Here is a 26,298-nt window from a genome sequence, read left to right as displayed (position 1 = left end):
GCAGCTGAACTCTCCACATGATGGTTTCTTTAAATTTTTAGCTGAACTCTCTACAAGGTAACTTCTTCTAGCTGATCTCTCTACAGGGTGATTTGTTTGTAGCTGAACTATCTACATGATAATTTCTTCTAGCTGATCTCTCTACAGGATGATTTGTTTGTAGCTGAATTCTGTACAGGCGATTTGTTTGCAGCTGAGCTCTTTACAGAATGTTTTCTTTGTAGCTGAACTCTCTACAAGGTAACTTCTTCTAACTAAACTCTCTACAGGGAGATTTGTTTGCAGCTGAACTCTTTTCATGATGGTTTCTTTGTAGGTGAACTCTCTACAAGGTAACTTCTTCTAGCTGAACTCCTTACATTGTGGTTTCTTTGTAGCTGAACTCTCTACAAGGTGACTTCTTCTAGCTGATCTTTCTACAGGGTGATTTGTTTGTACCTGAACGATCTACAAGGTAACTTCTTATAGCTGATCTCTGTACAGGGTGATTTGTTTGTAGTTGAATTCTGTACAAGTGATTTGTTTGCAGCTGAGCTCTTTACAAAATGGTTTCTTTGTAGCTGAGCTCTCTACAAGGTAGTTTCTCCTAGCTGATGTCTCCACAAGGTCACTGGTTTGTAGCTGAACTTTCTACATGGTGGTTTCTTTGTAACTGAACTCTCTACAAGGTAACTTCTTCTAGCTGATCTTTCTACAGAGTGATTTGTTTGTGGCTGAACTCTCTACAAGGAAACTTCTTCTAGCTGATCTCTCTACAGGGAGATTGGTTTGTAGCTGAACTTTCTACAGGTGATTTGTTTGCAGCTGAACTCTCCACATGATGGTTTCTTTGTAGCTGAACTCTCTACAAGGTAACTTCTTCTAGCTGATCTCTCTACAGGGTGATTTGTTTGTAGCTGAATTCTGTACAGGTGATTTGTTTGCAGCTGAGCTCTTTACAGAATGGTTTCTATGTAGCTGAACTCTTTACAAGGTAATTTCTTCTAGCTGATGTCTCTACAGGGTCACTAGTTTGTAAATGAATTCTCTACATGTTGGTTTCTGAACTCTCTACAAGGTAACTTCTTCTAGCTGATCTCTCTACAGGGTGATTTGTTTGTAGCTGAACTATCAAGAAGGTAACTTCTTCTAGCTGATCTCTCTACAAGGTGATTTGTTTGTAGCTGAATTCTGTACAGGTGATTTGTTTGCAGCTGAGCTCTTTACAGAATGGTTTCTATGTAGCTGAACTCTTTACAAGGTAACTTCTTCTAGCTGATGTCTCTACAGGGTTACTAGTTTGTAAATGAATTCTCTACATGGTGGTTTCTTTGTAACTGAACTCTCTACGAGGTAACTTCTTCTAGCTGATCTCTCTACAGGGAGATTTCTTTGTAGCTGAACTCTCTACAGGTGATTCGTTTACAGCTGAACTCTCTACATGATGGTCTCTTTGTAGCTGAACTCTTTACAAGTTAACTTCTTCTAGCTGATCTCTCTACAGGGTGATTTTTTTGTAGCTGAACTCTCTACATTGCGGTTTCTTTGTAACTGAACTCTACAAGGTGATTTCCTCTAGCTGAATTATCTCTTTCTATAGTTGCATGAATTCCCTACAAGGTAACTTCTTCTAGCTGATCTCTCTACAGGGTGAATTGATTGTGGCTGATCTCTCTACAGGGTGACTTGTTTGTAGCTGATCTCTATACAGGTTACTTGTTTCTAGCTGATTTCTTGAATTCTCTTCGGTTGACTGCTCTATTAGGATGACTGCTCTATTAGGATGACTGCTCTATTAGAGTATCTCGATCTCGCACTTGCTACATCAAGTTGGATTTCGTGTTATAACTTCGTGGTTTTAAGTCTGATTCTTCTACACCATTGAAGAGCCTTTCTAAGATGATAACTCCATCTGTACAGCGATTTTTAAAGCATTACCCCAAGCGGTTTACCTGGTAGGTGTGGCAAGCCGTCGTTTTTTATTAGCTAATCTTGATTGCATAATTGTTACACACTATTGGTTTTTTCGTTGTATCTTCCTGGTTTTTAGCTCGATTTCTTTCAAACCACAAAATGTTTGAGGTTCAATACTTAACCTATTCACCCACCGATTTTCAGCTTCTTCCCATACGCGGTTAACCCTGTAGGCGTGACAACATATTGGTGTTATTTTTCGTGAATAATCGCTCATAACTCTTTGCCTGTTTATCGTATTCCAGCCAAAGTTGGTACAAAGATGTGCCTTTATACCCCCTTCTGTGTGCCAAATTTCAAGGCGATCAGATATGGCGTTCGCGTTTAATAGCAGTTTTTGTAAGTGTGCGAAAAGAGGAAGAAAAGTAAGAAGAAGAAAAAAACCCCGAAGAAACTAAGCCAATTTTTGAAGTCGCATATCTCGGGAACGCTTGAAGCGATTTCGCTCAAATTTGGAATGTGGAGTGCTGAAGGTGGAGGGAGTGTCCACAGCAAAAATCGTCTTGTTTCATCAAGGCAGCACAGAGCTACGGAGGTGCGAAAATTGCGTTTTCTTTCTTCCTGTCAATATACTCACGGTTGTTACGCGCCGGCTTCTTGGGCCGCACGACACACTACCATGTGTCTTGATATTAAAAATTTTGAATTTTAAAATGAAGTAGGGATCCAAGCGATAAAAAGTAGTGAAACAAGAGATGAACAATGGTAGTTATTACAGCATAGCTCAGTGGGAAATCCCTACTTTGGCAATGAACACAGAATAATTGTTATACCATGCCAAAGTAGGGATTTCCCACTGAGCTATGCTGTAATAACTACCATTGTTCATCTCTTGTTTCACTACTTTTTATTGCTTAGATCCCTACTTCATTTTTAAATTCAAAATTTTTAATATACTAGTTTGTTTAGTTTTTTGTTAAAGCATACAGCTAGCTATAAACGTGTGACTGTTCTATTATGGTGACTGCTGTATTAGAGTATCTTGAGTCAGCTTGCAAAAGATGTGTGCTTGTCCAAAAGGGCTCGAAAAGGGTGTGTTCATCGTGGTTTTGACCACACACCTTCAAGTTAGTAGGCTGATTCGAGATACTCTAGTCTAATAATCGATCGAAACCACGATGAGCACACCCTTTTTCCGAGCCCTTTTTGGACAAGCACACAGCTAGCGTAAAAGGGGCGTGGTCTCGATCCATAGATCGATATACGTAGAATAAAGAATGGGCGTGATCTTGTGGCCTATCGTGGAGTACTGGTACCTCCATAGCTACAGTAGCGTATTCTAAGCACCTTAAATAATTTGTGGCGTCTATTATGCTGCTTAAAGAAAGTGTTGATATGGAAAATTAACGCCTCGATATGGTTTCGTTGGATGAAGAAGAAGACAAGCAGCCTGATTGAAGATAAAAGAAAAGACAAGGCGCACGGGGCGTACACTCGTCGGAACCCCAAAAGGCACATCCCACCAGTGAGCTTGTTGTTGTAGCGTAAAATGGTGACCGTGCGCTGCTTCGTTTGGGCTCTAGGCTTGCGAATGTGGTCAGTGAGTGAGGCAGTGAGGCAGTTGTACTAAATTTGGAGATTTTGGCAATTTTTTATCCGGCCACCTGTAAGTGTTTCGTTGTATTTAATGCTGTTTTATGTATTATATGGACTAGTACTATTCCGTAAAGGTGGCTTTCGTCTCGCAAGATATCTCTAGGATGATTTTTAAAGGCGGAAAATTTGGCGGCGCGCGAAACATTCACCATGATCCCTACTTAAACGGTACGACCGTACCGTTTGATATTCCCTTCTTAGGTGACCTCTCTGGCATGTGCAGGCTGGTATCTGGGTGGTCTGCATTCAGATTAAATTTTCTTCAGCCTGTCTAGGTGGATACTCATCTCAATGATTCTTCCTTGGGTATCCTACAGGTAAAATGCAGACTTTGCCTTCTGTGTAACCTTCCATGAAAATACCATCATTCTAAATGAGTTGTCAGTGGTAGCTGCCAGAGTTTTTGACCAATTCATGAGTGATGAATAATGCTTGGTTTATATGCATGCACGAGTTTATACGCAGCAATGATACGTAATTGATTACCAATAATCAAACAGTACAGCTGTACTGTTTAGTAGGGTTCACCCCTAATATGACACTCACTGCTAAGAAAGCTGCATCTAAAAGCCATCATGGAAATATCATATGCAGCAAAAATCACCTTTACAGAATAGTCTTACTACATTTAGCATCAATTGCAACGTTAAAAACAAGAAAACACCTAGAGGCATCTGGATATTGAATTTTTAAAAGATTGCCACAACTTGAAATTTCATCTGCCTGCCTGCCTTCCTGCCTGACCACAGTCGCAAGGCTAGAAGCCGCCATTTTACACCACAGCAATAAACTCACCAGTGGGATGTGCCTTATTGTAGTTCTGATGAATGTTTTCCTTCTGTGCTTTACCATTCCTTTCATTTTCAATTGAATGGTTGTCTTCTTCAGGAGGCTATACCAAGGCATTAATTTTCCATATTGACACTTTCCTTGAAGGAGCGTATTTAGACTCCTTGAAACTATTTGAGGCACTAAATTGACTGTAGTATCCGGTAGCACTAAGCTGCATTTTTAAAATAATTGTCACGTCCTTAAACAATCAGAATGTGCCACAACAATGATCTAGTTCCGTAGGAAAACAAAGCATTGTGCCACACCCACTAGCTTGATCTGCTGTGTAACTGAGTGGTGAGATCAAGATACTCTAATACAGCAGTCACAGCCACACGTGTGTATCATAGCTATGCTCTAGATCTAACAAAATTGTTAAATGAATTAGGGTTCCAGCGATAAAAGTAATGAAACAAGAGATGATGGTAGGGAAAATCCCTAGCTACTTGAATGTACTTTGACATTACTCCTTTATCGCTGGAACCCTATGTACTTCGTTTTTAAATTAATATTTTTTATTACACTATATACAACAAGTTGAATTCCATTTGTACATGCTCCATGGGGTTCTTTCCACACTGTTTGGCAATATTACTTTCCATAGTATGTTATTCAGCTCAAGCTGCACACTTTAATTTACAGGAAGAAAAATAAAGCAAGTGTGCATTTGCAACTTTGTGGTCCTTTCTCAAAATGAAACATTTTTTACTGTGCATCACCTCACCAAGTTGGGTGGTACTTAGTTTGAACACCAGTTGGGTGGTACATTTTACTTAGTTTGAACAAATTGTCCTAACTATTCCCAAGATACGCACAACCAAAATTCAGAGACTAGTTCATCTTACTACAAAAAGTGCTTCTGAATATTTTTGACATTTTGACACACTTAAAAAGGAGGATTAGATGGTGAATGTAGTTACCAACTTTAGTCCAAAGATTGATAAACTAATAACGATCGACCTTTTATAATACCAACAGGGTAAACTTCTATTTTACTGTAGATGTAGGTGTAAATGCATTGCACTGTATTTATCCATATTAAAGCTAGGCTCAGCTGGTTCTAAATAAAGGCCAAGAGGCAACGCTAACTACAAGAAGCTAAACCCATGACTTGGCAAAGTAATATCAACAGCAGCTGTTACAAGGAGCAAGAAGATTGTTCATAAATGTCTGGGCGATGTGGGCACGTATATGAATAAATGCGGTTGTTTTTATAACATGCTCTAATAGAACAGTCATGCTCTATCAGAATATTTGTATGAAGAAGAGCATCAGTAGTAATACATTTTATTACCAAATAAAATATTGCAAACATGGCAGGTTTTGCTCAGCCTGCCATGTATGTCAGTGATATTTCTCAAGTCCCAGTTGTAAAACTTCTCACCAAATAGATATCTGTCATTTAGGTCATTGCTGAATGTAATAGTGTAACATGCTTTGTGTAGTTGTTCAGTTTAGATAAGGAAAGATGCAGTCTTCAGTGAAGTTTACTTCATCACTTGTGTCATGTTCTCCTATGGACTATGGCTCTCCTGCAGTTAATCTGATGTTGAACCAATTTGCTGGTCAGTGTTAGTTTCTGTGTGCTTGTATGTATTGTATGTTGTATGTATTACTTGTATGTATGTGCTTGTAGGTATTGTATGCATGTATATGTGTGTGTGTGTGTGTGTGTGTGCGTGCGTGTACGTGTGTGTGTGTGTGTGTGTGTGTGTGTGCGTGCGTGTACGTGTGTGTGTGTGTGTGTGCGCGTGCGTGTACGTGTACGTGTGTGTGTGTGTGTGTGTGTGTGTGTGTGTGTGTGTGTGTGTGTGTGTGCCCCAGGAGGATTTTCCTGTGCTGACTCAAAACTCCTGAATAGCACACAGATATCCAGGCGTGGCCTTGCTAGCATGGTAGCTGAAGGCTTTGCCTTCGCATGCCATGTATATGTGCTTGCGAGCAAGAGAGTATGTGTTTGAATGTGTACAAGCATGCATACATTCTCACACACATGCAGAAAGAAAGACAGTGAGACAGACAGAGGCAGAGAGTAGAAGCAGAGAGTAGAGGTAGCATACATAGCATAGTGGCTAGAACATGAGCCCGGTAATTGAAAGGTTCCAATTTCAAGTTATGCCAACTTGCTGCTGTTGTTGTTTCCTTGAGCAAGAAACTTTACTTACATTTATCCAGTCTACCCATCTGGTGGCCTGGTGTCAACTGGGGAAGCAAGATCTGGTGGCCTGATGTCAACTGGGGAAGCAAGATCTGGTGGCCTGATGTCAACTGGGGAAACGAGATCTGGTGGCCTGATGTCAACTGGGGAAGTAACCACCCAGCTGTAACATTAAATGGGTACCTGGTGATAACTGGGGCCCAACTGTCCTTGTGTTGCTTAGCGGAATTGGGGTAATCATGCAACTTTGTCCATGGCCTCTATCCATGAGACTTGGATAGTCTTCTTGTAGAATAATAGTTGTGTGCAACACATGGTATGTCATGAGTTGTATGTTTGTGGTGCATGTTATTGTGTATAAACACATAACACCATATGTACATATTTCAGCATTTTAAAAACTATTGTTTAATTCATTTGTAGCTTTTTCACTTCTGCGGAGGAGATATTTTGTGTTGTATCAAAGTATCATTCCCAACTGCCAACGATGTCTGGCCATTTTACGAGATCAGTGTGACATTCCTGAGTAAGTGCAACAGCATATGTGACTATTTGTAGGCCACAACAACTTGATCTTAAGTATTTGTATGTGTTTCAGTATCAATGAATCATACATGTGTATGTTGATTTATGCACATGTAGACACATGCTTGTTTGCTGTTGTTAATGGTTGAAATATCGCAATTTGCTTGCTAAAGGAATAACAGATTGACTGTGCAATATAGACATAATGTAGTTGAGTAAGAAAAGTCCTTGTCAATGAATACACGGGTAATAAACTTGTAATCCAGGCACACCAAACATCAATATCTACAGTATGTGTAAATAATTTTGTAATAAAGCATGATGCCTTTATGTAGACTGACATGTACATATATGTGACCACCTCAGCAAAAACCTGACTGGTTTGCACACCTTCCGAGTTTCTTTTTGTTTTCTCAACATTATCTGCAGTGTCCGAGGAATAAATCACCAAAGTTTCAGCCTTTTGTGGTGGGCAGTTTTGGAATTATTGCTAGACAGTAGGAAGAGCAACATAATCAATTTGTACAGTGACTATATTGAAAATTAACTACAGGCACTTGCATTTGCAGTCATAACTTCCGTTTGCATTGTCCACAATGTTGTAATTTGGCTTAAAATGTTCACCATAGATTAGCAAATCAGCCAAGGTATAGTGTTAGCCTTGTAGTCACTTACACATATGATATGAAGGCGGTTTAGTTGAAGAAATGACAACGATCTTGCTTACGTTTACTACATCGTAAGCAAACGCATGTGACATGCATACCATTGGGGCTACAGAAATGAAACAAAGATTTTCAAACTCTCCATGTGTAGGCGAATAAGATGGTATATAGTTTTAATCAATTTGAGCCTTCCTTCTCCAGTAATGGCCCGATAAAAACCTGTGTATTTTTCTTTGTAGCATGTGCAAATCTTTTTTAAAGTTTCGATTTTCTCAATGTACACGCTTGTGTGTGAACAAGTCGGGTTTTTACTGAGACAGTCACAAATATTAGTCTCGCTTAGCCAGACCACTATTTCAGTACAGGGGCTTAGCTTATCGATTAGAGATTATAAGCTCCCATGCTGAAAATGGTCTGGTACAAGCCAGTTGTGACAGCACCTGAGTGGAATGTGAAGTGTTGATAATGCCATCTGAAAGATGTTAACAAGCATGCATAAGGATCGCCATTGTGTTTGTTCTGCAAACGTATTTATGTAATAGTTGTATCACGTACCCGAGTGATTTGCCTGATATTATTATTATTGTTACTAACACTTTACAGTGACCAGTACTGAAGGTCTGACAGCAACATGTGCTGCAGCCTTAGGATTACCTAACCTAATCTCAAGGACTTAGACTTATTGACTTGACATATAGTGACTGACTTAATGACTGAAAAGGTGTAACAGAAAAGGGGCCAAAGAAAGGAAAAAAAATCCCTCCAGCCCCAGGATTCGAACTGCAGGTCACCCAATGTCTAGTCGGGGCCACACTCAGTCTTCCTCCAGGAGGGATGGATATATGTACACCCAAGCTCGAGGGCTGTTAGAGCGTGGGTTTACATATCAGGCAAATCACTCGGGTACGTGATACAACTGATATGTACCATGTAGGCTAATAGCCTACTGTGGTGGGCGACTAATCACCCAAGCCAATACGAGGCAACCCGCTGGATTTATTATATAGAGAGTCTTGTAAAATTCGATTATGGGTCAGCAGCAAGTAACGTTGCAGTTACGTTTGTTAACATAAACGGGAAAATCCTATGAATATCACGGAAACACTCAATTTTGCGATTTAACAAGTGTTTCAAAGTTCCTACATCATTTAACCACTGTTTACAATGTTTTCTAAACATCCAGAGGGGTACGCTTCGCTGTAGAGTGGTTACCTCGTGATATACGAAAAGTGGGCGTGGTACGTAATCAAACACGCGGACACGCAATTGTAAATTAACCATGACACTAGTTCTCACCTTAAACTTCTGTTTGTCAACTCATAGGGTGGTAAGGGTGTCGAATCGCTTCGTATGAGTGCTGTAGAGTGCAAAATCTGGTTCATGGTTTTCATCACGTGAGTAACAATAAACTCCCACAATCAAATACTGCCAGGATTCTTATAAAAACAAACAATGTTACCTCATCAGATATATCAAGGCCATGGTACATTTAAATGTATCATGGCCAGCCATGATTTATTTTAAATGTACCATAGCCAGCCATGGTTTAACTTAAATGTACCATGGCCAGCCAGGGTTTATAAGATATGTACCCTGAAATTTGGCTTTGAAGTTAGGTAGTTTCATGGTACATACTTTTATGAGGACATTATCTACACCTATGACACTGATAGAGATGTTGTCACAACTGATCCATTGAAAGTATACCAGACCCTTTTCAGTGCAGGCACTTATTATCTCTAATCGATAAGCCCCTGGACTGAAACAGTGATCTGGCTGCGCAAGAATAAACAGTAAATCACATCTAATTTAAATAGATTCTGTACATATTGAACACTTAAAATCATGTGTGGGTAGTCCAGTTTCATTGGGACAAGTGGAAACCCTATTGTTTTGTTTCATGATGTACGTACTGTATGCATAGATCTTATAACTACTCTAATATAACACCCACAATTTTAAAGTTTTCTAATGGAAAAATCACTATGTTGTTTGAATTTCAGATTTTTTGTGAGTCAATTATTTTGCAATTGAATCTTTATTACCTGAACCCCACTTTTTATAGTATTTTAACATCTAACATGTGTGCTGTAGCTACATGGAAGATCATATTCTGGCTGGCAGTTGCAAGAGGGCTTGTAGTCAGCGACTGTTCAACTTTCTACTTGTTAAGTTTGAAAAGGATCGAGACTATCAGGAGTTTTGTGATCTCATTAAGATGCTGATGGACTTTGTATTTCTGAGGAAAAATGTTGATACATTACGAGAAAGTACGAACCTACGATGTGTGTGTTGTGCTATGCGTTTGTGTATGTGTGTGGTGTGTGTGTGTGTGCGTGTGTGCGTGTGTGCGTGTGGGCGTGTGTGCGTGTGCGCGTGTGCGCGTGTGCGCGTGTGCGCGTGTGTGTGTGTGTGTATGTGTGAGAGAGCGTATATGTTTATATATGCAATAGCTGGAACGAAGAGGGGTGGCCAAGAAAGTTAGCGCTATTTCTCAAATTTACATATATTAATGGATTTTTCCTCTATTTATCATGATACCATTTTTATTTTCGGATCTGCGTAACTTGTAGCTGGCTTAATTTAATGTCTGAACTGCTGTACATGTGCGGTAACTACATTTTTCACATTTTTTCATTGCAACATACTTTTTTTAATGAACGATATACATAGGTTTTGCATTGTATCTGCGCTTTTCCAAATATCCAGTGAATAGATATCTTCTATGTGTATTACTGGTGACATATACATGCGCATTCGATGGCGCTTACCTAAATATAAATCAGGTAAGGTAAGTACTGTATTGCTGTATTTTAAAAATGTATGAATATGTAAATTGTTTGTGGTGTGGATGTTTGTGTGTATGTGCAATTTGTTGGTAAAATGTTTGTAGCTACAGCTGTATCTGTATACATAGTTGTGTACTGTAGTATCGTCATACGTACATGATATACTATTGTATAACAAACAGTGAGAGCATGATAGCGTAACGGGACAATAACGAATGGGTAGACAGTCATATACGTACATACGAGTGTATTTTTTTACTAAGGTAAGGAGCTGTGTATTATGTGTATACCATAGAGTCTGGTTGTTAAGCGCATGTATATATTAAGCATGTATTATTAATTATATTAAGCACATACTGTACTTGTTTCTTGTACTTAGTCATTGTTGATAAGCGCATATAGGCAAACAAGAAGCTCCAATATGAGGCACAGCTATACAGAGAAGAAATGCTAGAGGTTTGTCAATTGTGCTAAGCTTGAAAATTCCCATGATACATGACCAATAATAATGTGGATTTACTAAGCGAAATGGTCTTCTGCAGCATGGAAATCATGCTCCACGCAAAGGATTTTCACAGGAACTGGACTCAAGATATTGGTACACATGGTGACTGCGAATCTCTCGCTGCTCCAAGCTAGTTAATCCATAAACACTCAAGGTGAGGTTTTCTTATTAGGTACATGTGCTTAACAAATGCACATTAATAATAAAAAAATAGGAGTTTTATTAAGTGTATGGCGTATGCACCTAACAACCGGACTCTATGGTATTCAGTAGATTCATGTTTGAAAGTTTTTCATAAGTGAGGTTACAAGTTCTCACAAAATTAATTTCAGTGACTCTTTTTTATTTTTTCTCTACATTTGCACCGTTGTATACTGTCCTAACTACTTATTTGGTGTACATGACTAAGTACAGTGTTGGTGATAATTGCGATATATACAATCAATAAGTAAGTAGTTTAAGAGTGATTAAAGCAACACGTGCGTAGTATATACAAAGTTGCTTATTATCTAGTTTTGCCAGACTGCTATTTTATTGACATTTTTTCCTTACAAATACACAAAGGAAAGAAATGGTCAGTCAAAATGAGACTAAGTTGTACATACATGCATATGTACTACACAGATGAGCTGTACATCAGCATTGAAATCGGGTTGGGTCACCTGGGCCATCCAGGTGAACCGGGTTACATTTTGTCTGGGTCATCCTGGTCTGACCTACTTTACGGATTATCCGGATCACGTGTTAAGCGAATTAGTTAGCTGGATGATATGGAAGTGTATAAACGCGTCATAGTCAAGTCCTGATGCAACCCAGCTTCTTTTGTGGGCCATGCCCATTTATTAGGGTGATTGTCTGCAGCCATGCCCATTTGTCGGTGGTATTGTAGTCTGTAGGTATGCATGCCTGTAGCTGCCAGCAGGCTTATGTGGAACTACGCCATTTGTTATTGTATGAAACTGGTGTAGTCTTGTGGCGGACCATTTCTTTCATGCACTATGCCCATTTTAATATTGGGAATGTGTCATACTGTTTGTAGTTATGTATGCATCAAAATAAAGGTAATGTTTTATAATTACATGGTATTATTGCGAAATGCCTACAAATCTCTGTATTTACATTTTACAGTTGTTCTCCTATCACATTAACTGCTGCGTACTTCATTCATAGGTTAAAAGACAAGGTGCCATTAGCTTCTCTTGACGACCTTAACAAATGAAACATGTGGATTGTTTCGCAAGTGCTTTATTCAAAGTTATAGTGATACTTGCTGTTCGTCTTGGCCTTCTTTGCTTCTTGATAAACTCTCGACATGCAAAAGTGATAGCAATAAATTCTTTTTAACTATAGTAGTATATTACATCTAGTGATACTCCAGTGATTCAGACAACGGATCTACAAACTCGACAAAACCAGGGACGAGATTTCAAAATCTTTAATTTAAGATTTCAAGTGAAATTTCAAGATTTCCATAAGATCTTAATTATCGTTAACTAGTTCAGCGATCTACACCATTTCAGGCCAGGCTTCTTGCCGGTCCCTTGGCTTTAGACTAGAAGCTTCTTGCATGACTCTTTAAATTAACGAGCCTTCATGGTTAACATGGTCAATGTGCTATAAAAGGTTAATGCCTAATGGGACTATGGTCCACGTGATGTCTGAGGTGTTGTCATGCAAAGTTACGACACTATTCGCTGCTGGCTGTTTTGTGTAAATTGGAGCCAGCTACTGTCAGTAGTTTATTAGGTACAAATTGCATTTTTATACCTGGTTTGTGTGCTAATTGAGGTGATCATATAGTAATCGTGGCCCTATTATCCACGTGTTGTCACCTGGTACTACAGATCTGGAGATGACACATCCATTTAATTTCCCTTAGGGTTTTGCACAATAGTACTTCATTGTTTATGTATATGCTTATAGCTATTGTATACAAATAATAGTTTGTTTAAATACATACAAACACATGAACACAACTATACAAGCGTTGTAATGTAATATAGTAATCAATAAATACTGTAAAAAATAATTAAAATGAGAAAATATTTCAGTAGCTACTCTACAGCAAATCACTTCCCTATAAGGTATTCTTAACAAATGCGGGAGTCAGCTTTGTAGCTTTTATTCCTAATCCACTTTCTACTTTGAGTTTCTATTTCACTCAATAGTGAAGTAGTATCATATAGTACATGATACATCATCCTGTAACCATGTGCTGATAATCTTACACAATGGCTGCTTTGCTGTCTGGAGTGGATGTCATCCAAATTGTTAGCCATTGTTTGTAGGTAGATCAGTAGTGAAGATAGTTGGCTAATTTGATCAGAGGTTAGATCTTGATTTTTCTGTGTGAACAAATAATTCTGCAACTGATGCTTTAGTGACATGGCTAAGGTGAAATCCTTGCATTCACTAGAAAACTGTTGAAATGTTTTATTTAGTATAATACTAGCAACTGGATTTTCTGTAGTAGCTGGAAGATTTAACTTGTTCAAAAGTTGAGCGTTTGCCTGTACCGCTTTAGCTGCACAATGTACTATGACTGTTTGATTCTTATCAACTGTTCTAGACTGAGTAGCACTCATGTAGCTGAAAAGAAGAACAATAAAAAATTTCAGGAGGAACATGTTTCAGTAATAAAAGTTAGTTGCTATCCAAACACTTAGTAGGTAATACTTGAACAACTTATCTGATGAAGCAAGGATTGATCAGCTGTTTATATACTACAAATATGTGGGGTGTTAAATTACAATTACATAATGTGTACTACCAATGGAAGGAGTAATATCCTAGCAGCAGTAGCCTTTAAAGGAAGTACTCTGCAAATAGAAATCCTTAGTGAGAAATACAGAGGAAATACAGAGGAAATACAGTAGTGAATGATATCACTGATGTGTTAGCATCGATAATAATTGAATTGTATTCTGTGTACAAATTCCAATAGAATATTTTTGTATTACCATGATCCTTTGTTAGTGGGACACAGCATAGCTTCAGTGAAAGTGTTTGATGCATAGTATAGAATTAGCATGAACTTAGTATGTAACTTTGTCATATTAATGGTTATGTACGGTTATGTGTTTGTGAAGTATGTTAGAATGTCGGCTAAATGCAGCTGCACAACAGCCAACAAGTTCCATTTATGGTTTTGCTTGAATTCCTCTTTTAAGAGTTTACAGAATATATCATGTAGCATAATATTATTGGTATAGTTACAGTTTTTAGTTGCTATCCACTGTTATGTGCTAATTCTGTACTTTCTATTCCATTATATTGTTTCTTGGAACAGTGATTAATTTACATAAGAGAACTTAAATCATGTAGCCATGTAGGTATTCCATAGTTTATCAAATTGCATATGGGTTTGTGTGTTGTAAGTACTATTACATTCATCATTGTTGAGTTTATGACTACTTCCAATGTAGGCAACCTGTTTAGGATGTCTAGCTGAGATGAAGTTGAGGTACTCTGGACTATAGTTTAGGTTTTACAATATTTTATACTCTCATAAACCTGCAGGCAAACTATTAGAACTATACGTTGCCAGGCTTTCCCTAGTTGTCACTTTTTTATTATTATCAATTTTTGTCAATGACAGGGGTCACACAAAAGGCATAAGCCTGTACAGGGTGCTTCCCCTGTACAGGGCGCTTCCACTTTGTGTGCTTTGTCAATTAGAACCCTGCTTTTCAAAATTTCATCCGCATACATCCCATCACAGATCACATCCTGTGTCCAACATTCTTTTTTGTTGGTATATGCAATCCCCAGTGCTCTTGCAAGCATCCAGTTCCAAGGCCACAATCTAATAATGTAACTGAACACTGAAGACTTTGATTGCAGTCTTCCTGTTTGGCATCTGGTTACTGGAGATTGAATTATTGTTTGTGATCACACTTTGTGTTGTCATAGATATGTAGCTTAACTGGCTTATTGTGGCAGTAAATATGTCAAGTGGGTAAATCCAACTCATACTTATGCTTGGCAATATATTATACAGTATGGTAGTATTATATATTAGGGATCACGGAGGTGGTCTTTCTGGCCAAAAAATCACCCAAAAATCAGCTTCGCAATACTATCCTGGCACCTCGGTTGGGTATATCCAAGCCCAAAAGTGCCTTCAGTATGACCCTAAATGCTTCCAATAGATTGTTACAAAATTTAAAAAAAATTATTCAATGGAATTTTCTACTGACTGACTAACTGCCTGCCTGCATGATTGCCTGCCTGATGCCTTTAGACAAGCGTAACTTGATAACGGCTAAAGCTACAGGCTTGATTTGTGCACTGTTCGACGCAGCTTCATCCCAAGACGTGCCTTTTGGCATACTGCAGTACGTACAATGCATGCATCATGGACTTACCTTTGTCCTCCTTTGTGTCCCATTTCTTTTTACTGACTGCCCAAGGTGTTGATTCATGGTAGCGTGATGCTTGGCTTCCCTATGTTTGTAGATGGGAATTGTCTGTATTTTCCATGGTGAGTGGATCGATTGCAGAGGCATTTCTAATACTGTTCTTCTTTCATAATGCTGTTTAACGGGCTGAAATAGGTGAAAGTGAAGCATATTGGCCACTTTACTTTTGAGTCAGTAATTATAGTTGGGGCACGCGAATCATTTGTATTTTCCATGTTGACTGGATTGATTGCAGAGGCACTTCTGATACTGTTCTTCATTTGTAATACTGTGTAACGGGCTGAATGCGAAGCGTATTGACCACTTCACTTTCAAGTCAGTAATTAATAGCTGGGCTATGTGTTCAGACGAAAACATTAACTCTGGTGCCATCCTTTTCTTTGATGTGGTATGTGTGGGTTCACCAGTCGTAATAATGTTACAAAAAGTAAAGGAACATATATAAGGATAAATTAGAGTTCGATTAGGGATCATTGAAAAAAGTAGGGAAACAATGGAGGTTGCCTACTCCTGTAGATATACTAGGGATTAAATGTTCACTAGTATATCTGCAGGTGTAGGCAAGCTCCCTTGTTTCCCTACTTTTTTCTATGATCCCTAATTGAACTTAAAATTCTTATTGCTTGTTTAGTAATAGGTTGTACACCCTTCACAATATATCATGTAGTACTGTACAGGGAATTGTCTCTTGACACGTGTGTATCATGGATAGCAATATAAGTACAGTATAAGTACGTAAAGGCAACAGGGCTATAGGGAAAGTGGTAAAGATTACAGTCAGGTAGTCAATAAGTATAGAATTCAATTAATTATACTTTAAAAATTTCATAGAAACTACTTGGAAGAGTTTAGAATTACTCTGAAGATATTTATGGGCTTGGTTATGCCTAACAAATACTGCCAAACTGTTGAGGCTTATTTTTGGATGAACCCAAACCTTCATGAATCCTACTATACAGTACTACCATATTGTATGATACGGTACTGCTGTACTGTACAATAGTACTCAAAAATTCATAAAAAATTAAGGTACTGTATAATTGTTGTGTTAGTGTATAGATAGAAGCAGTTATTAACCCTTGGTTACTGTAGTTGTCTTGTGTGGCTATGCAAATTAGGGGTTATCACATTAACTGCTGCGTACTTCATTCATAGGTTAAGGACAAGGTGCCATTAGGCTTCTCTTGACAAATGAAACATGTGGATTGTTTTGCAAATGCTTTATTCAAAGTTGTAGTGATACTTGCTGTTTGTCTTGGCCTTCCTCGCTTCTTGATGAACTCTCAGTGTACAAAAGTGATAGCAATAAATTATTTTCAACCATAGTAGTGTGTTACATCTAGAGATACTCACTGATTCAGACGAGGGATCAACAAACTCAACAAAACTAGGGACGAGCTTTCAAAGTCTTTAAGATTTCAAGTAAGATTTCAAGATTTCCATAAGATCTTAATTATCGTTAACTATAGTACGTTCGCGTTGAGCTGAATCCTTAAAAACATTTAATAACTCATGGATGCAATTACACATGATCTTGAAATTTGGCCCATTTGTAGTACTGCTTGACCCGCTAAAAATATTTCAATATCTTGTTGTTCAAATGTTTGACATAATATTTACGGCCAATCAAATTTTTCACAATACATTTCCTATGGAGAAGCCATATAAATACAGTGTCCATTAGAGCCCTTTCCTGAACTTTTAATGGAGCCAAACCATACGTGTCTGTTGGTGACACCTTTGCTGTTACCAATAATCATCTGGTTGGCAGAAATGTTAACTCTGTTGAGAAAAAATCCACTTTTAATTTTTAGCTGTTTTTCAGGGTTCAGCTCAACGTGAACATACTATAGTTCAGCAATCTACACCATTTCAGGCCAGGCTTCTTGCGGTTTCCTTGGATTTAGACTAGAAGCTTCTTGCAAGACTCTTTTAATTAACGAGCCTTCATGGATAACATTGTCGATGTGCTATAAAAGGCTAATGCCTAATGGGACTATGGTCCACGTGATGTCTGAGGTGTTGTCATGCAAAGTTACGACACTATTCGCTGCTGGCTGTTTTGTGTAAATTGGAGCCAGCTACTGTCAGTAGTTTATTAGGTACAAATTGCATTTTTATACCTGGTTTGTGTGCTAATTGAGGTGATCATATGGTAATCGTGGCCCTATTATCCACGTGTTGTCACCTGGTACTACAGATCTGAAGATGACACATCCATATATTAATTTAATTTCCCTTAGGGTTTTGCACAATAGTACTTCATTGTTTATGTATATGCTTATAGCTATTGTATACAAATAATAGTTTGTTTAAATACATACAAACACATGAACACAACTATACAAGCGTTGTAATGTAATATAGTAATCAATAAATACTGTAAAAAATAATTAAAATGATAAAATATTTCAGTAGCTCCTCTACAACAAATTACTTCCCTGTAAGGTATTTTTAACAAATGCGGGCGTCAGCTTTGTAGGTTTTATTCCTAATCCACTTTCTACTTTGAGTTTCTATTTCACTCAATAGTGAAGTAGTATCATATAGTACATGATACATCATCCTGTAACCATGTGCTGATAATCTTACACAATGGCTGCTTTGCTGTCTGGAGTGGATGTCATCCAAATTGTTAGCCATTGTTTGTAGGTAGATCAGTATTGAAGATAGTTGGCTAATTTGATCAGAGGTTAGATCTTGATTTTTCTGTGTGAACAAATAATTCTGCAACTGATGCTTTAGTGACATGGCTAAGGTGAAATCCTTGCATTCACTAGAAAACTGTTGAAATGTTTTATTTAGTATAATACTAGCAACTGGATTTTCTGTAGTAGCTGGAAGATTTAACTTGTTCAAAAGTTGAGCGTTTGCCTGTACTGCTTTAGCTGCACAATGTACTATGACTGTTTGATTCTTATCAACTGTTCTAGACTGAGTAGCACTCATGTAGCTGAAAAGAAGAACAATAAAGAATTTCAGGAGGAACATGTTTCAGTAATAATAGTTAGTCGCTATCCACACACTTAGTAGGTAATACTTGAACAACTTATCTGATGAAGCAAGGATTGATCAGCTGTTTATATACTACAAATATGTGGGGTGTTAAATTACAATTACATAATGGGTATTACCAATGGAAGGAGTAATATCTTTGCAGCAGTAGCCTTTAAAGGAAGTGCTATGCAACAATTTCCAAATATACTTCCTTAGTGAGAATTACAGAGGAAATACAGTAATAAATGATATCATTGACGTGTTAGCATCAATAATAATTGAATTGTATTCTGTGTACAAATTCCAATAGAATATTTTTGTATTACCATGATCCTTTGTTAGTGGGACACAGCATAGCTTTAGTGAAAGTGTTTGATGCATAGTATAGAATTAGCATGAACTTAGTATGTAACTTCTTCATGTTAATGGTTATGTACGGTTATGTGTTTGTGAAGTATGTTAGAATGTCAGTTAAATGCATGTAGCTGCACAACAGCCAACAAGTTCCATTTATGGTTTTGCTTGAATTCCTCTTTTAAGAGTTTACAGAACATATCATGTAACATAATGTTGAAGGTATAGTTATAGTTTTTAGTTGCTATCCACTGTTATGTGCTAATTCTGTACTTTCTATTCCATTATATTGTTTCTTGGAACAGTGATTAATTTACACAAGAGAATTTAAATCATGTAGCCATGTAGGTATTCCATAGTTTATCAAATTGCATATGGGTTTGTGTGTTGTAAGTACTATTACATTCATCATTGTTGAGTTTATGACTACTTCCAATGTAGGCAACCTGTTTAGGATGTCTAGCTGAGATGAAGTTGAGGTACTCTGGACTATAGTTTAGATTTTACAATATTTTATACTCTCATAAACCTGCAGGACAAACTATTAGAACTATACGTTGCCAGGCTTTCCCTAGTTGTCACTTTGTGTGCTTTGTCAACTAGAACCTGCTTTTCAAAATTTCATCTGCGTACTTGCATTTCTTGTGTTCTCACACTTTTAATGTTTTCTCTTCTACCCTCAAATACACTCTAGTATAGTGACGGAATATACTGAATTTACATGCTTAAAAATAATGAGCATGTTAAAGTTATTATAATTGCAGTTTACTTGTATCATGAGTACAACTGATTTATGTGACTGTGTTCATGGTAGCATTTTAAAATGTTCTCTGATGACTGATTAGTGTTAGCACTTGAGTATACATATGTTTTGTGTACAACTTTCTGTAATTTAATTGGCCATACTTGTACGTACATAGTATCTGCACTCAATATGCTACATGCTAAATGTAATAGAAATATTAAAAAATTGGATTGCAGTTATATATTGATGATTTTGCTAAACAGCCAGCAATATAGGGTATAATACTCATGACCACATGATCTTCATTCAATTTCTGTTTTGCACTATAACTATAAAGAATAGCTGGATAAAACTTTTAGTATAAATTTTTTGGACTTGTGGTACAGTATAAGATATCTGTGTAAAGTGGTTCCATAAATAAGAAAGATACATACCAGCATCTAAAATATGCATGAGATTTTTATGCAACATAAAGTCTTCTAATGATGCATACAATATGTTGTGTGACTATCATATCAACACTAGTGTATAATTTTGGATTGATTCAACATACCCAGAAAACAATATACGTATGCTACTAAACTTATATCCATGCAACTACAATAGATATGTGTATGTATACTTAAGGAAACTTTGAAACAGGTAAACTTTAGTGAAATTGACAAATCACTACGAAATCATCAAAATTTAACCCATCAATTAACTGATAACACATGAAATTATCACACTGATATTTTTTTTTACCTTAGTTGGCTATCATCTAAAATTAAATTACCTCTCTGGAGTTTGGTATGTTGTATTATGAAATATTCTTATAACGTTTAAAACAGTCTAGGTACTACAATACTACAAAAGTATAGTAGTCAAGCAGAAGTAATGAAAGCATTTGTGAAGTGCAGATACTCTCCCACTATTAGCAGTGTAGCTTACAGTTTGTGTCTCGTATAATTTGTATAATGATCAGAGGTAGAGTTCTGTGTAAACTTGAAGACATGTAGACACTGATATGTAGGTCTTGTAGACAAGCTTCTCATTCCATAGACAATTCAAGACCACATTATAGGGCTGAAATGGATAGTGATTTGCTATCTGAACAAAATATTTCCAGGTATCATCATTTGCTGGAAAACTAATTTTGTCATTGCTTTACACCACATCTGATTTGATCACAATACAAATTAGCAACATGTGATTCCAACATACATTAACTACATAAAATAGAATTACAACATCTTCAGCTAAGTGTATATAGCTTCAGAACATTCTTGGAAAGGAAATTCAAATCTTTAAAAAGTATTTATATTTGTTTCATCTCAACTCCTACACAGTAGTGAAGAAAGAAATGGGACACAAAAGAGGACAAAGGTACAGCAAGTTGATGATGCATGCATGCACTGTAGCTGCTGAGGTTGGCAAAAATCACATCTATATACGTAGCGCCAAAGTGACGTTGAATAGTGAAGAAATCAAACCTGTGGTGATACCTTTACTAGAGTTATGCTTGGCGTTAGTTAATTAGTCAGTTATTTTTAAAAAATCCAGTTGAACAGATAGTTTTTAAATCTTGTTGGAAGGGTTTGGGGATGTTCTAAAAGTATTTTGGGCTGGCATGATTATGCCTAACCAGTATGGTAGTACTTTATAGTAGGATTTGGATTTTTCTGCTCAAAAACACCACCCTAAACCAGCCTTAGTTTAGTCAACTACTCAAGATTGGCAGTATGAAAAACAAGAGGGTGTGCAGATTCCAGTAATAAGCATGACCATGTTTGATTGAGTGTGTTTTCGACTACACCAAAATCCCTCTCTGAGGAGGCAGATGTTGCCAGGATACAGGACAGAATAGGAAATTGCCACCGATGATCTATCCACCAATTTTGTATGGCTTTATTTCTATGGCATCTGTCATTATTAATGTCTTGTGTAGCACTGCTAATGTCACTTGGGCTTCATTGAATGACATAAGGATATCAGGCCCTTTTTCTTTTTAGCAGGTGGATCAACTACTGGAGGCCGTACCTGTACATCAGATTCAGGAGATGACTGGTGTGTCATTGTACAAGTAATGGGGTGCTCCAAAACCTCTTCTCCAACCTTATGTTGTTCCTCTCTGCATTAAAAAAGATGGTGCCTTGCAACAAGGATCCAACTAATTGCTTTGTTTAGTAAATATTTTTAGAATTGAAGGGCCCTGTGGCAAAGAGACAAGTGCCATTTGAAAATTTAAGAGACCATGTAGTGGGCATTAAACAGAGTTTTGGGACTTGATTGAATTGTTGTAACACCTGCTATAAATTAATTTGAGATTGTCATGAACTTTTAAATTCTGTTGTTTACTTAGTAAAAACATTATTTACATAGCTAAAACAAGCCTTTCTAATATTTAGAAAAGAGAAAACCTAAAAAGGCACGTGTCCCCTTTTTCCACTGACCCCTTCAATTGTAGCAGTCTGTATGATAAGTTAATGACATATGGTTTTGCTAGAGATTTATCTGATGGATCTTCATTCAATCAATTCCTTTTCATTATAATAATTGTACAGAAGTGGCCTGATTGTTAAAATGGTAACTAACTTTACCTATGACTGCCGTTATTTTCACATACTATGTAGCTTAGAAACTTTAGTAGATATTTGCCATGGTAGATATCTCTGTGTCAATTGGTTATTTGTAACTCAATAATGCACCGTATTTATCTGTATTAAAGCTGGGCTCAAATAAACGCCTGGGCTCTAATACATGCCGGGTACTTTGTCCCAAACTACAGAATGCATGCCTGGGTCCATATAGACGCCGGGGTGCCAAAAACTAGGCTATAATTCTAATAAATTCCAGAGTTGTGTGCCTTACAAGTCTATATACTGGATAAACACACTTCGCCTTGTATTTCATTGTTACAAAGTGAAGATTCCAAATTTAAGTCGATCATATAAGTTTTCTCAGCACAATTTGTTCACAAACACCCTTCACCTCGTGTGCTCTAAGAAATAAATGCCTGGGTCTGAATAGATGCCGGGCTTGTTTACATACCGGGTCCAAAATCACTGATAGGAAATAAATGCCCGGACTTTTATACTGATGAATACGGTACTTGCTTAATGATAAATTTGCATGCGAAAACAGTTAATATTTTACAATTGAATTCATTTTCTTCACATAGAATAAAGTGGAAAGCACATTCCAAAATTGGATGACCAGAACCATTCAATTTTGGATGATGATCAATCTAATCAGATGGTTCCAAAATTGGATGACCAAAATCATCCACGTTTGGAATCTTATTGTTTATTTTGGTCACTATTATGCAAGTGAGCTATAATTGGAAGAAAATGTCAGAGAGTAAAGATATGTAGATCCAAAAGTAGATGAAAATAGGTCCTCCATAACCTTCCAGTTTTGGAAGTGAATGTTATTATACAGATTAATCAGACTTACATGCCATCAGAAGCGAAAAAGTTTTGAGTGGTAAAAATAAGTTAATATGTGACTGAATTTGACAAAACAAGGCTTCAACGCACAAAGCTTTGTTAGGAGATATGGCGATTTTAAGGAATCATTGTGTAATAACTTCCCAGTGCCTACAGCTGTGCAAACAAAATTTGCACCAATTGTTCATCTGTTCACTAGCTATCACTGAGTGGGTGTATACATTTCTGATACCCAACATTTGCCCTGTTTTGAGCAGCTTTTTTCGAGCGGGTAATAATATCACAGATGGTAGTAATAGGGTGGGAGGGTGGGGGTGGACGGTGGTCTTAATATACGGGTATAAAATGGAGTAAGAAGACGATTGGAATCCAGAGGCCAAGTTTGGGCTCTCCATGGCCCTCCATGGCCCTCAAATCACTCCAAATTGACTGAGAACACTATTGGCGAGCTCTCTGTGAAGTCCCAGCTCACTACACACCATTATCACAAAGCCATGGCCATTTAATGGTGCCAATCTCACACTCGTGGCTTTGACAGGGTCGGAAGAAAGCTGCTACAGAAACCAGACTTGTCAGTGCTGAAGGAAGTACAGTGTGAAATATGATAGTGTATTAGACCAGCAATCCATTTCTGGTAAAATCGTAAGTTTGATTTTGTGTGTGTGTGGAAGCCTGGTTTTGTGAAATCCGGTCACATATCGTATCCTGTCTTACTAAATATAGACAAGTTAGCAAAGTCTATGGGCTGTGTATTGTATTTACTCTTTGTGATTAGGATTATAACACTTTACTTCCTCATGTGATATCACATCCAGTGTAGGTAATTTTTTCAGAAATTTACATTCATTTGAACTGAGATTACTTGTACATAGCTATAAGTGAAGAAATGCCTGTAAAACATTAATGAGTTTAGTTGTTGTGTATATCAAGGATAGAAACAAATATACTTTACTCTGTGGCATTTTCTTCCAATTTTGGATATCATTATGTGCAACTTGAAATATCAATGTCACTGTGGTTCATAACAAGATTACTTTTCTGATCAATGATTTAAATGATTTCTTTATCGTGCTGTAAGATGGATTATATGTGCAAGAGTTTGTAAGTTTAAATAAACTTTACATTGCTAACCACCAAGCAGGCTGGTAGGCAGAAATTCCCTTAAGTGATCAAGTCCTACCTTTTAGTGTATTCCAAATTTGTAGCACCAACAATGAATGGATGTTAGTCTCAGGAGCATGAGCTTGCTTGTGAAATTTCTTAGCACTGTTAATGCAGTGTTTAAAACTCTAAGTTCTTTTATGTGACTTGAAACACCGAAGGATATGCTTGCTGATATACTTGATCCACACTTTGCTGATGCTATATCCTCCTATGATCTGTTCATCCTATATTGTAGAAAACAAGTGTAATTTTGTTCGTTATGGGAATGTCTATAATTCACACCAGTCATTTGTACTGTAGCATGTCTGCTCATCTGTGGTGTGACCCTGTTTCTATTAATAGGTCATCATTATGAAATCTTCTTGTATAGGAGTACAACAATGGGTGTATGTGCCATGTATATACAGTTCCGCCCAGAGGTAATGTTACAATCCCTCACGAGTACTCAAATCCAGGCCACAACTTGACACGACGCATGAATGGAATACATCACTTGCGAAGGCACGCAGTTACTGGAGCAGCCACCCGAGGGAGCTTGCATGTCATGGCTACACGTGGTGAGTTAGTTAGCACACACATGCTAAATAAATCGCAGGTCAAAATTTGGCTACACAAGTGTCAACTGCTCATGAGTGTAACATTACCTCTGGGCGGTACTGTATGTACCTCACAATATATCATGTAAAATATATACAGAGAGGTGTCTGCAATGGATAGCTACACAATCATGTATAAACACATAAGGATGCAACATGCAAGGTTGTAGGGAACGATTCAAAGAAGGTCTTGTTTACCTTCAATGGTAAGACTTGTTATAGTGAATAGAATTGTAGAAATGATTGAAGCGTCAACATCAAAAGGCAAATATTTTCTCACCTAAACTTAATTATTGCTATACTAATCTAATGGGACAGAAATTTGAATTAAAGGAAAAAATCATACAGTTTGGTTTTTCTTCCCAAGATATCACCTGAAGCCAGCCTCACCTTTCCTTTATGCCAGCTTGGCAGTATTGGAGGCATTTTGAAATCCAAAATGCCTTCAGACCAATTCCAATTAGTTTCTATAATAAAAGTTTTGATTTTTTATTTAACTTAATTTTCTACTGACTACCTGACTGACTGATTCCTTCAGCCAAGCATAACTATGGTTAGGTTTCTTCACTGGTTGACATCTCTTTGCCTTTTTGCCAACTGCAGCAGCTACAGTGCATGCATCATGGACTTATTCTGTCCTTCTTTATATCCACTTCATTCTCCACTACTGTTGACTTGCAGTAATGCATCATGTCTTCAGTGCTGACTATCATGAGAATTGTTGTGCATTTTCTGTAGCAAGTGGGTTGATTGTGGGTGCCATTCTTTATTGGCACTGTACAACAGGTGGGATGTAGCTGAAATTGAAGCAGAATGATGAATTCACTTGTCAGTATTTGATTATTGGGGCATGTGTTCAGCCATGGAATTAGTTTTATATTTTACAATGTTCCTGATACAATTCTTTCCTTTGATTCAGTATACAATGGTTCACCAGTGACTAATTGTTACAAAAAAGTAAACAAACAAGTGTTATCAATTTTACATTTGGGTAGGAATCATAGAAATAAAAGAAGCAATGAAACACAAAGGAGGGCATCTACACCTTCAGCTATACTGGTGGATATTGAATCCCTACTTTAGTCATGGCTATACTATTGACAGGCTGTGTATGACTGGAGTAGGAATTAAATGTGCACTAGTACAGCTGCAGGTGTAGATAACCACCCTTACTTCATAGCTTTTTTATTTCTATAGTGCCAATAATTGGTCCTTACACTTTTAATTGGGGTGAGCCTGAGCAAGCTCCACACTAGCAAGTGTACAATAAATATTCCATATTTGGTCTGTATGTTCGACAGTGTCCAGAACGAGCAACTGGTCCTATCAAACATCACATGATAAATTAGATAGACAATCTGTCACTGATAATTGAAGTGACATCAACACTGTCATGGTGAGCGTGCTACAAGCATTTACTGAAGATGATCTGATAATCTTGATAAATATCATTATCAATTCTAGAATTCTTTTATGTCTGTTGAAATAATAAAAACACTGAAATATACAACACTGTACATGAGTATACTAATGAATTATCACTATAGCTACTCAGACTTCCCCTACATTGT

At 37.4% G+C, this 26,298-nt stretch overlaps 1 protein-coding gene across 4 annotated transcripts in view; it reads left to right on the top strand.

The window, feature by feature from the left end:
• The window catches only part of LOC136236324 (uncharacterized), a 95,012-nt gene that overhangs the window by 2,673 nt on the left and 66,041 nt on the right, over nt 1-26,298 (top strand). For 3 of the 4 annotated variants that reach the window (XM_066026471.1, XM_066026470.1, XM_066026473.1), the window contains exons 2-4: nt 5,826-5,945; nt 6,962-7,064; nt 9,823-9,998. In XM_066026471.1, the coding sequence (XP_065882543.1) occupies nt 5,849-5,945; nt 6,962-7,064; nt 9,823-9,998 (376 nt within the window). In that variant the 5' untranslated portion in view covers nt 5,826-5,848. Of the gene's footprint in view, nt 1-5,825; nt 5,946-6,961; nt 7,065-9,822; nt 9,999-26,298 lie in introns of those variants that run through there. The other variant, XM_066026472.1, reaches the window with a different exon arrangement.

Source organism: Dysidea avara, chromosome 10 (assembly GCF_963678975.1).
Source record: "Dysidea avara chromosome 10, odDysAvar1.4, whole genome shotgun sequence".
NCBI classification, from domain to species: domain Eukaryota; kingdom Metazoa; phylum Porifera; class Demospongiae; order Dictyoceratida; family Dysideidae; genus Dysidea; species Dysidea avara.
Note: the sequence above shows the minus strand (reverse complement) of the source record. Positions and strands in the feature narration are given on the sequence as shown.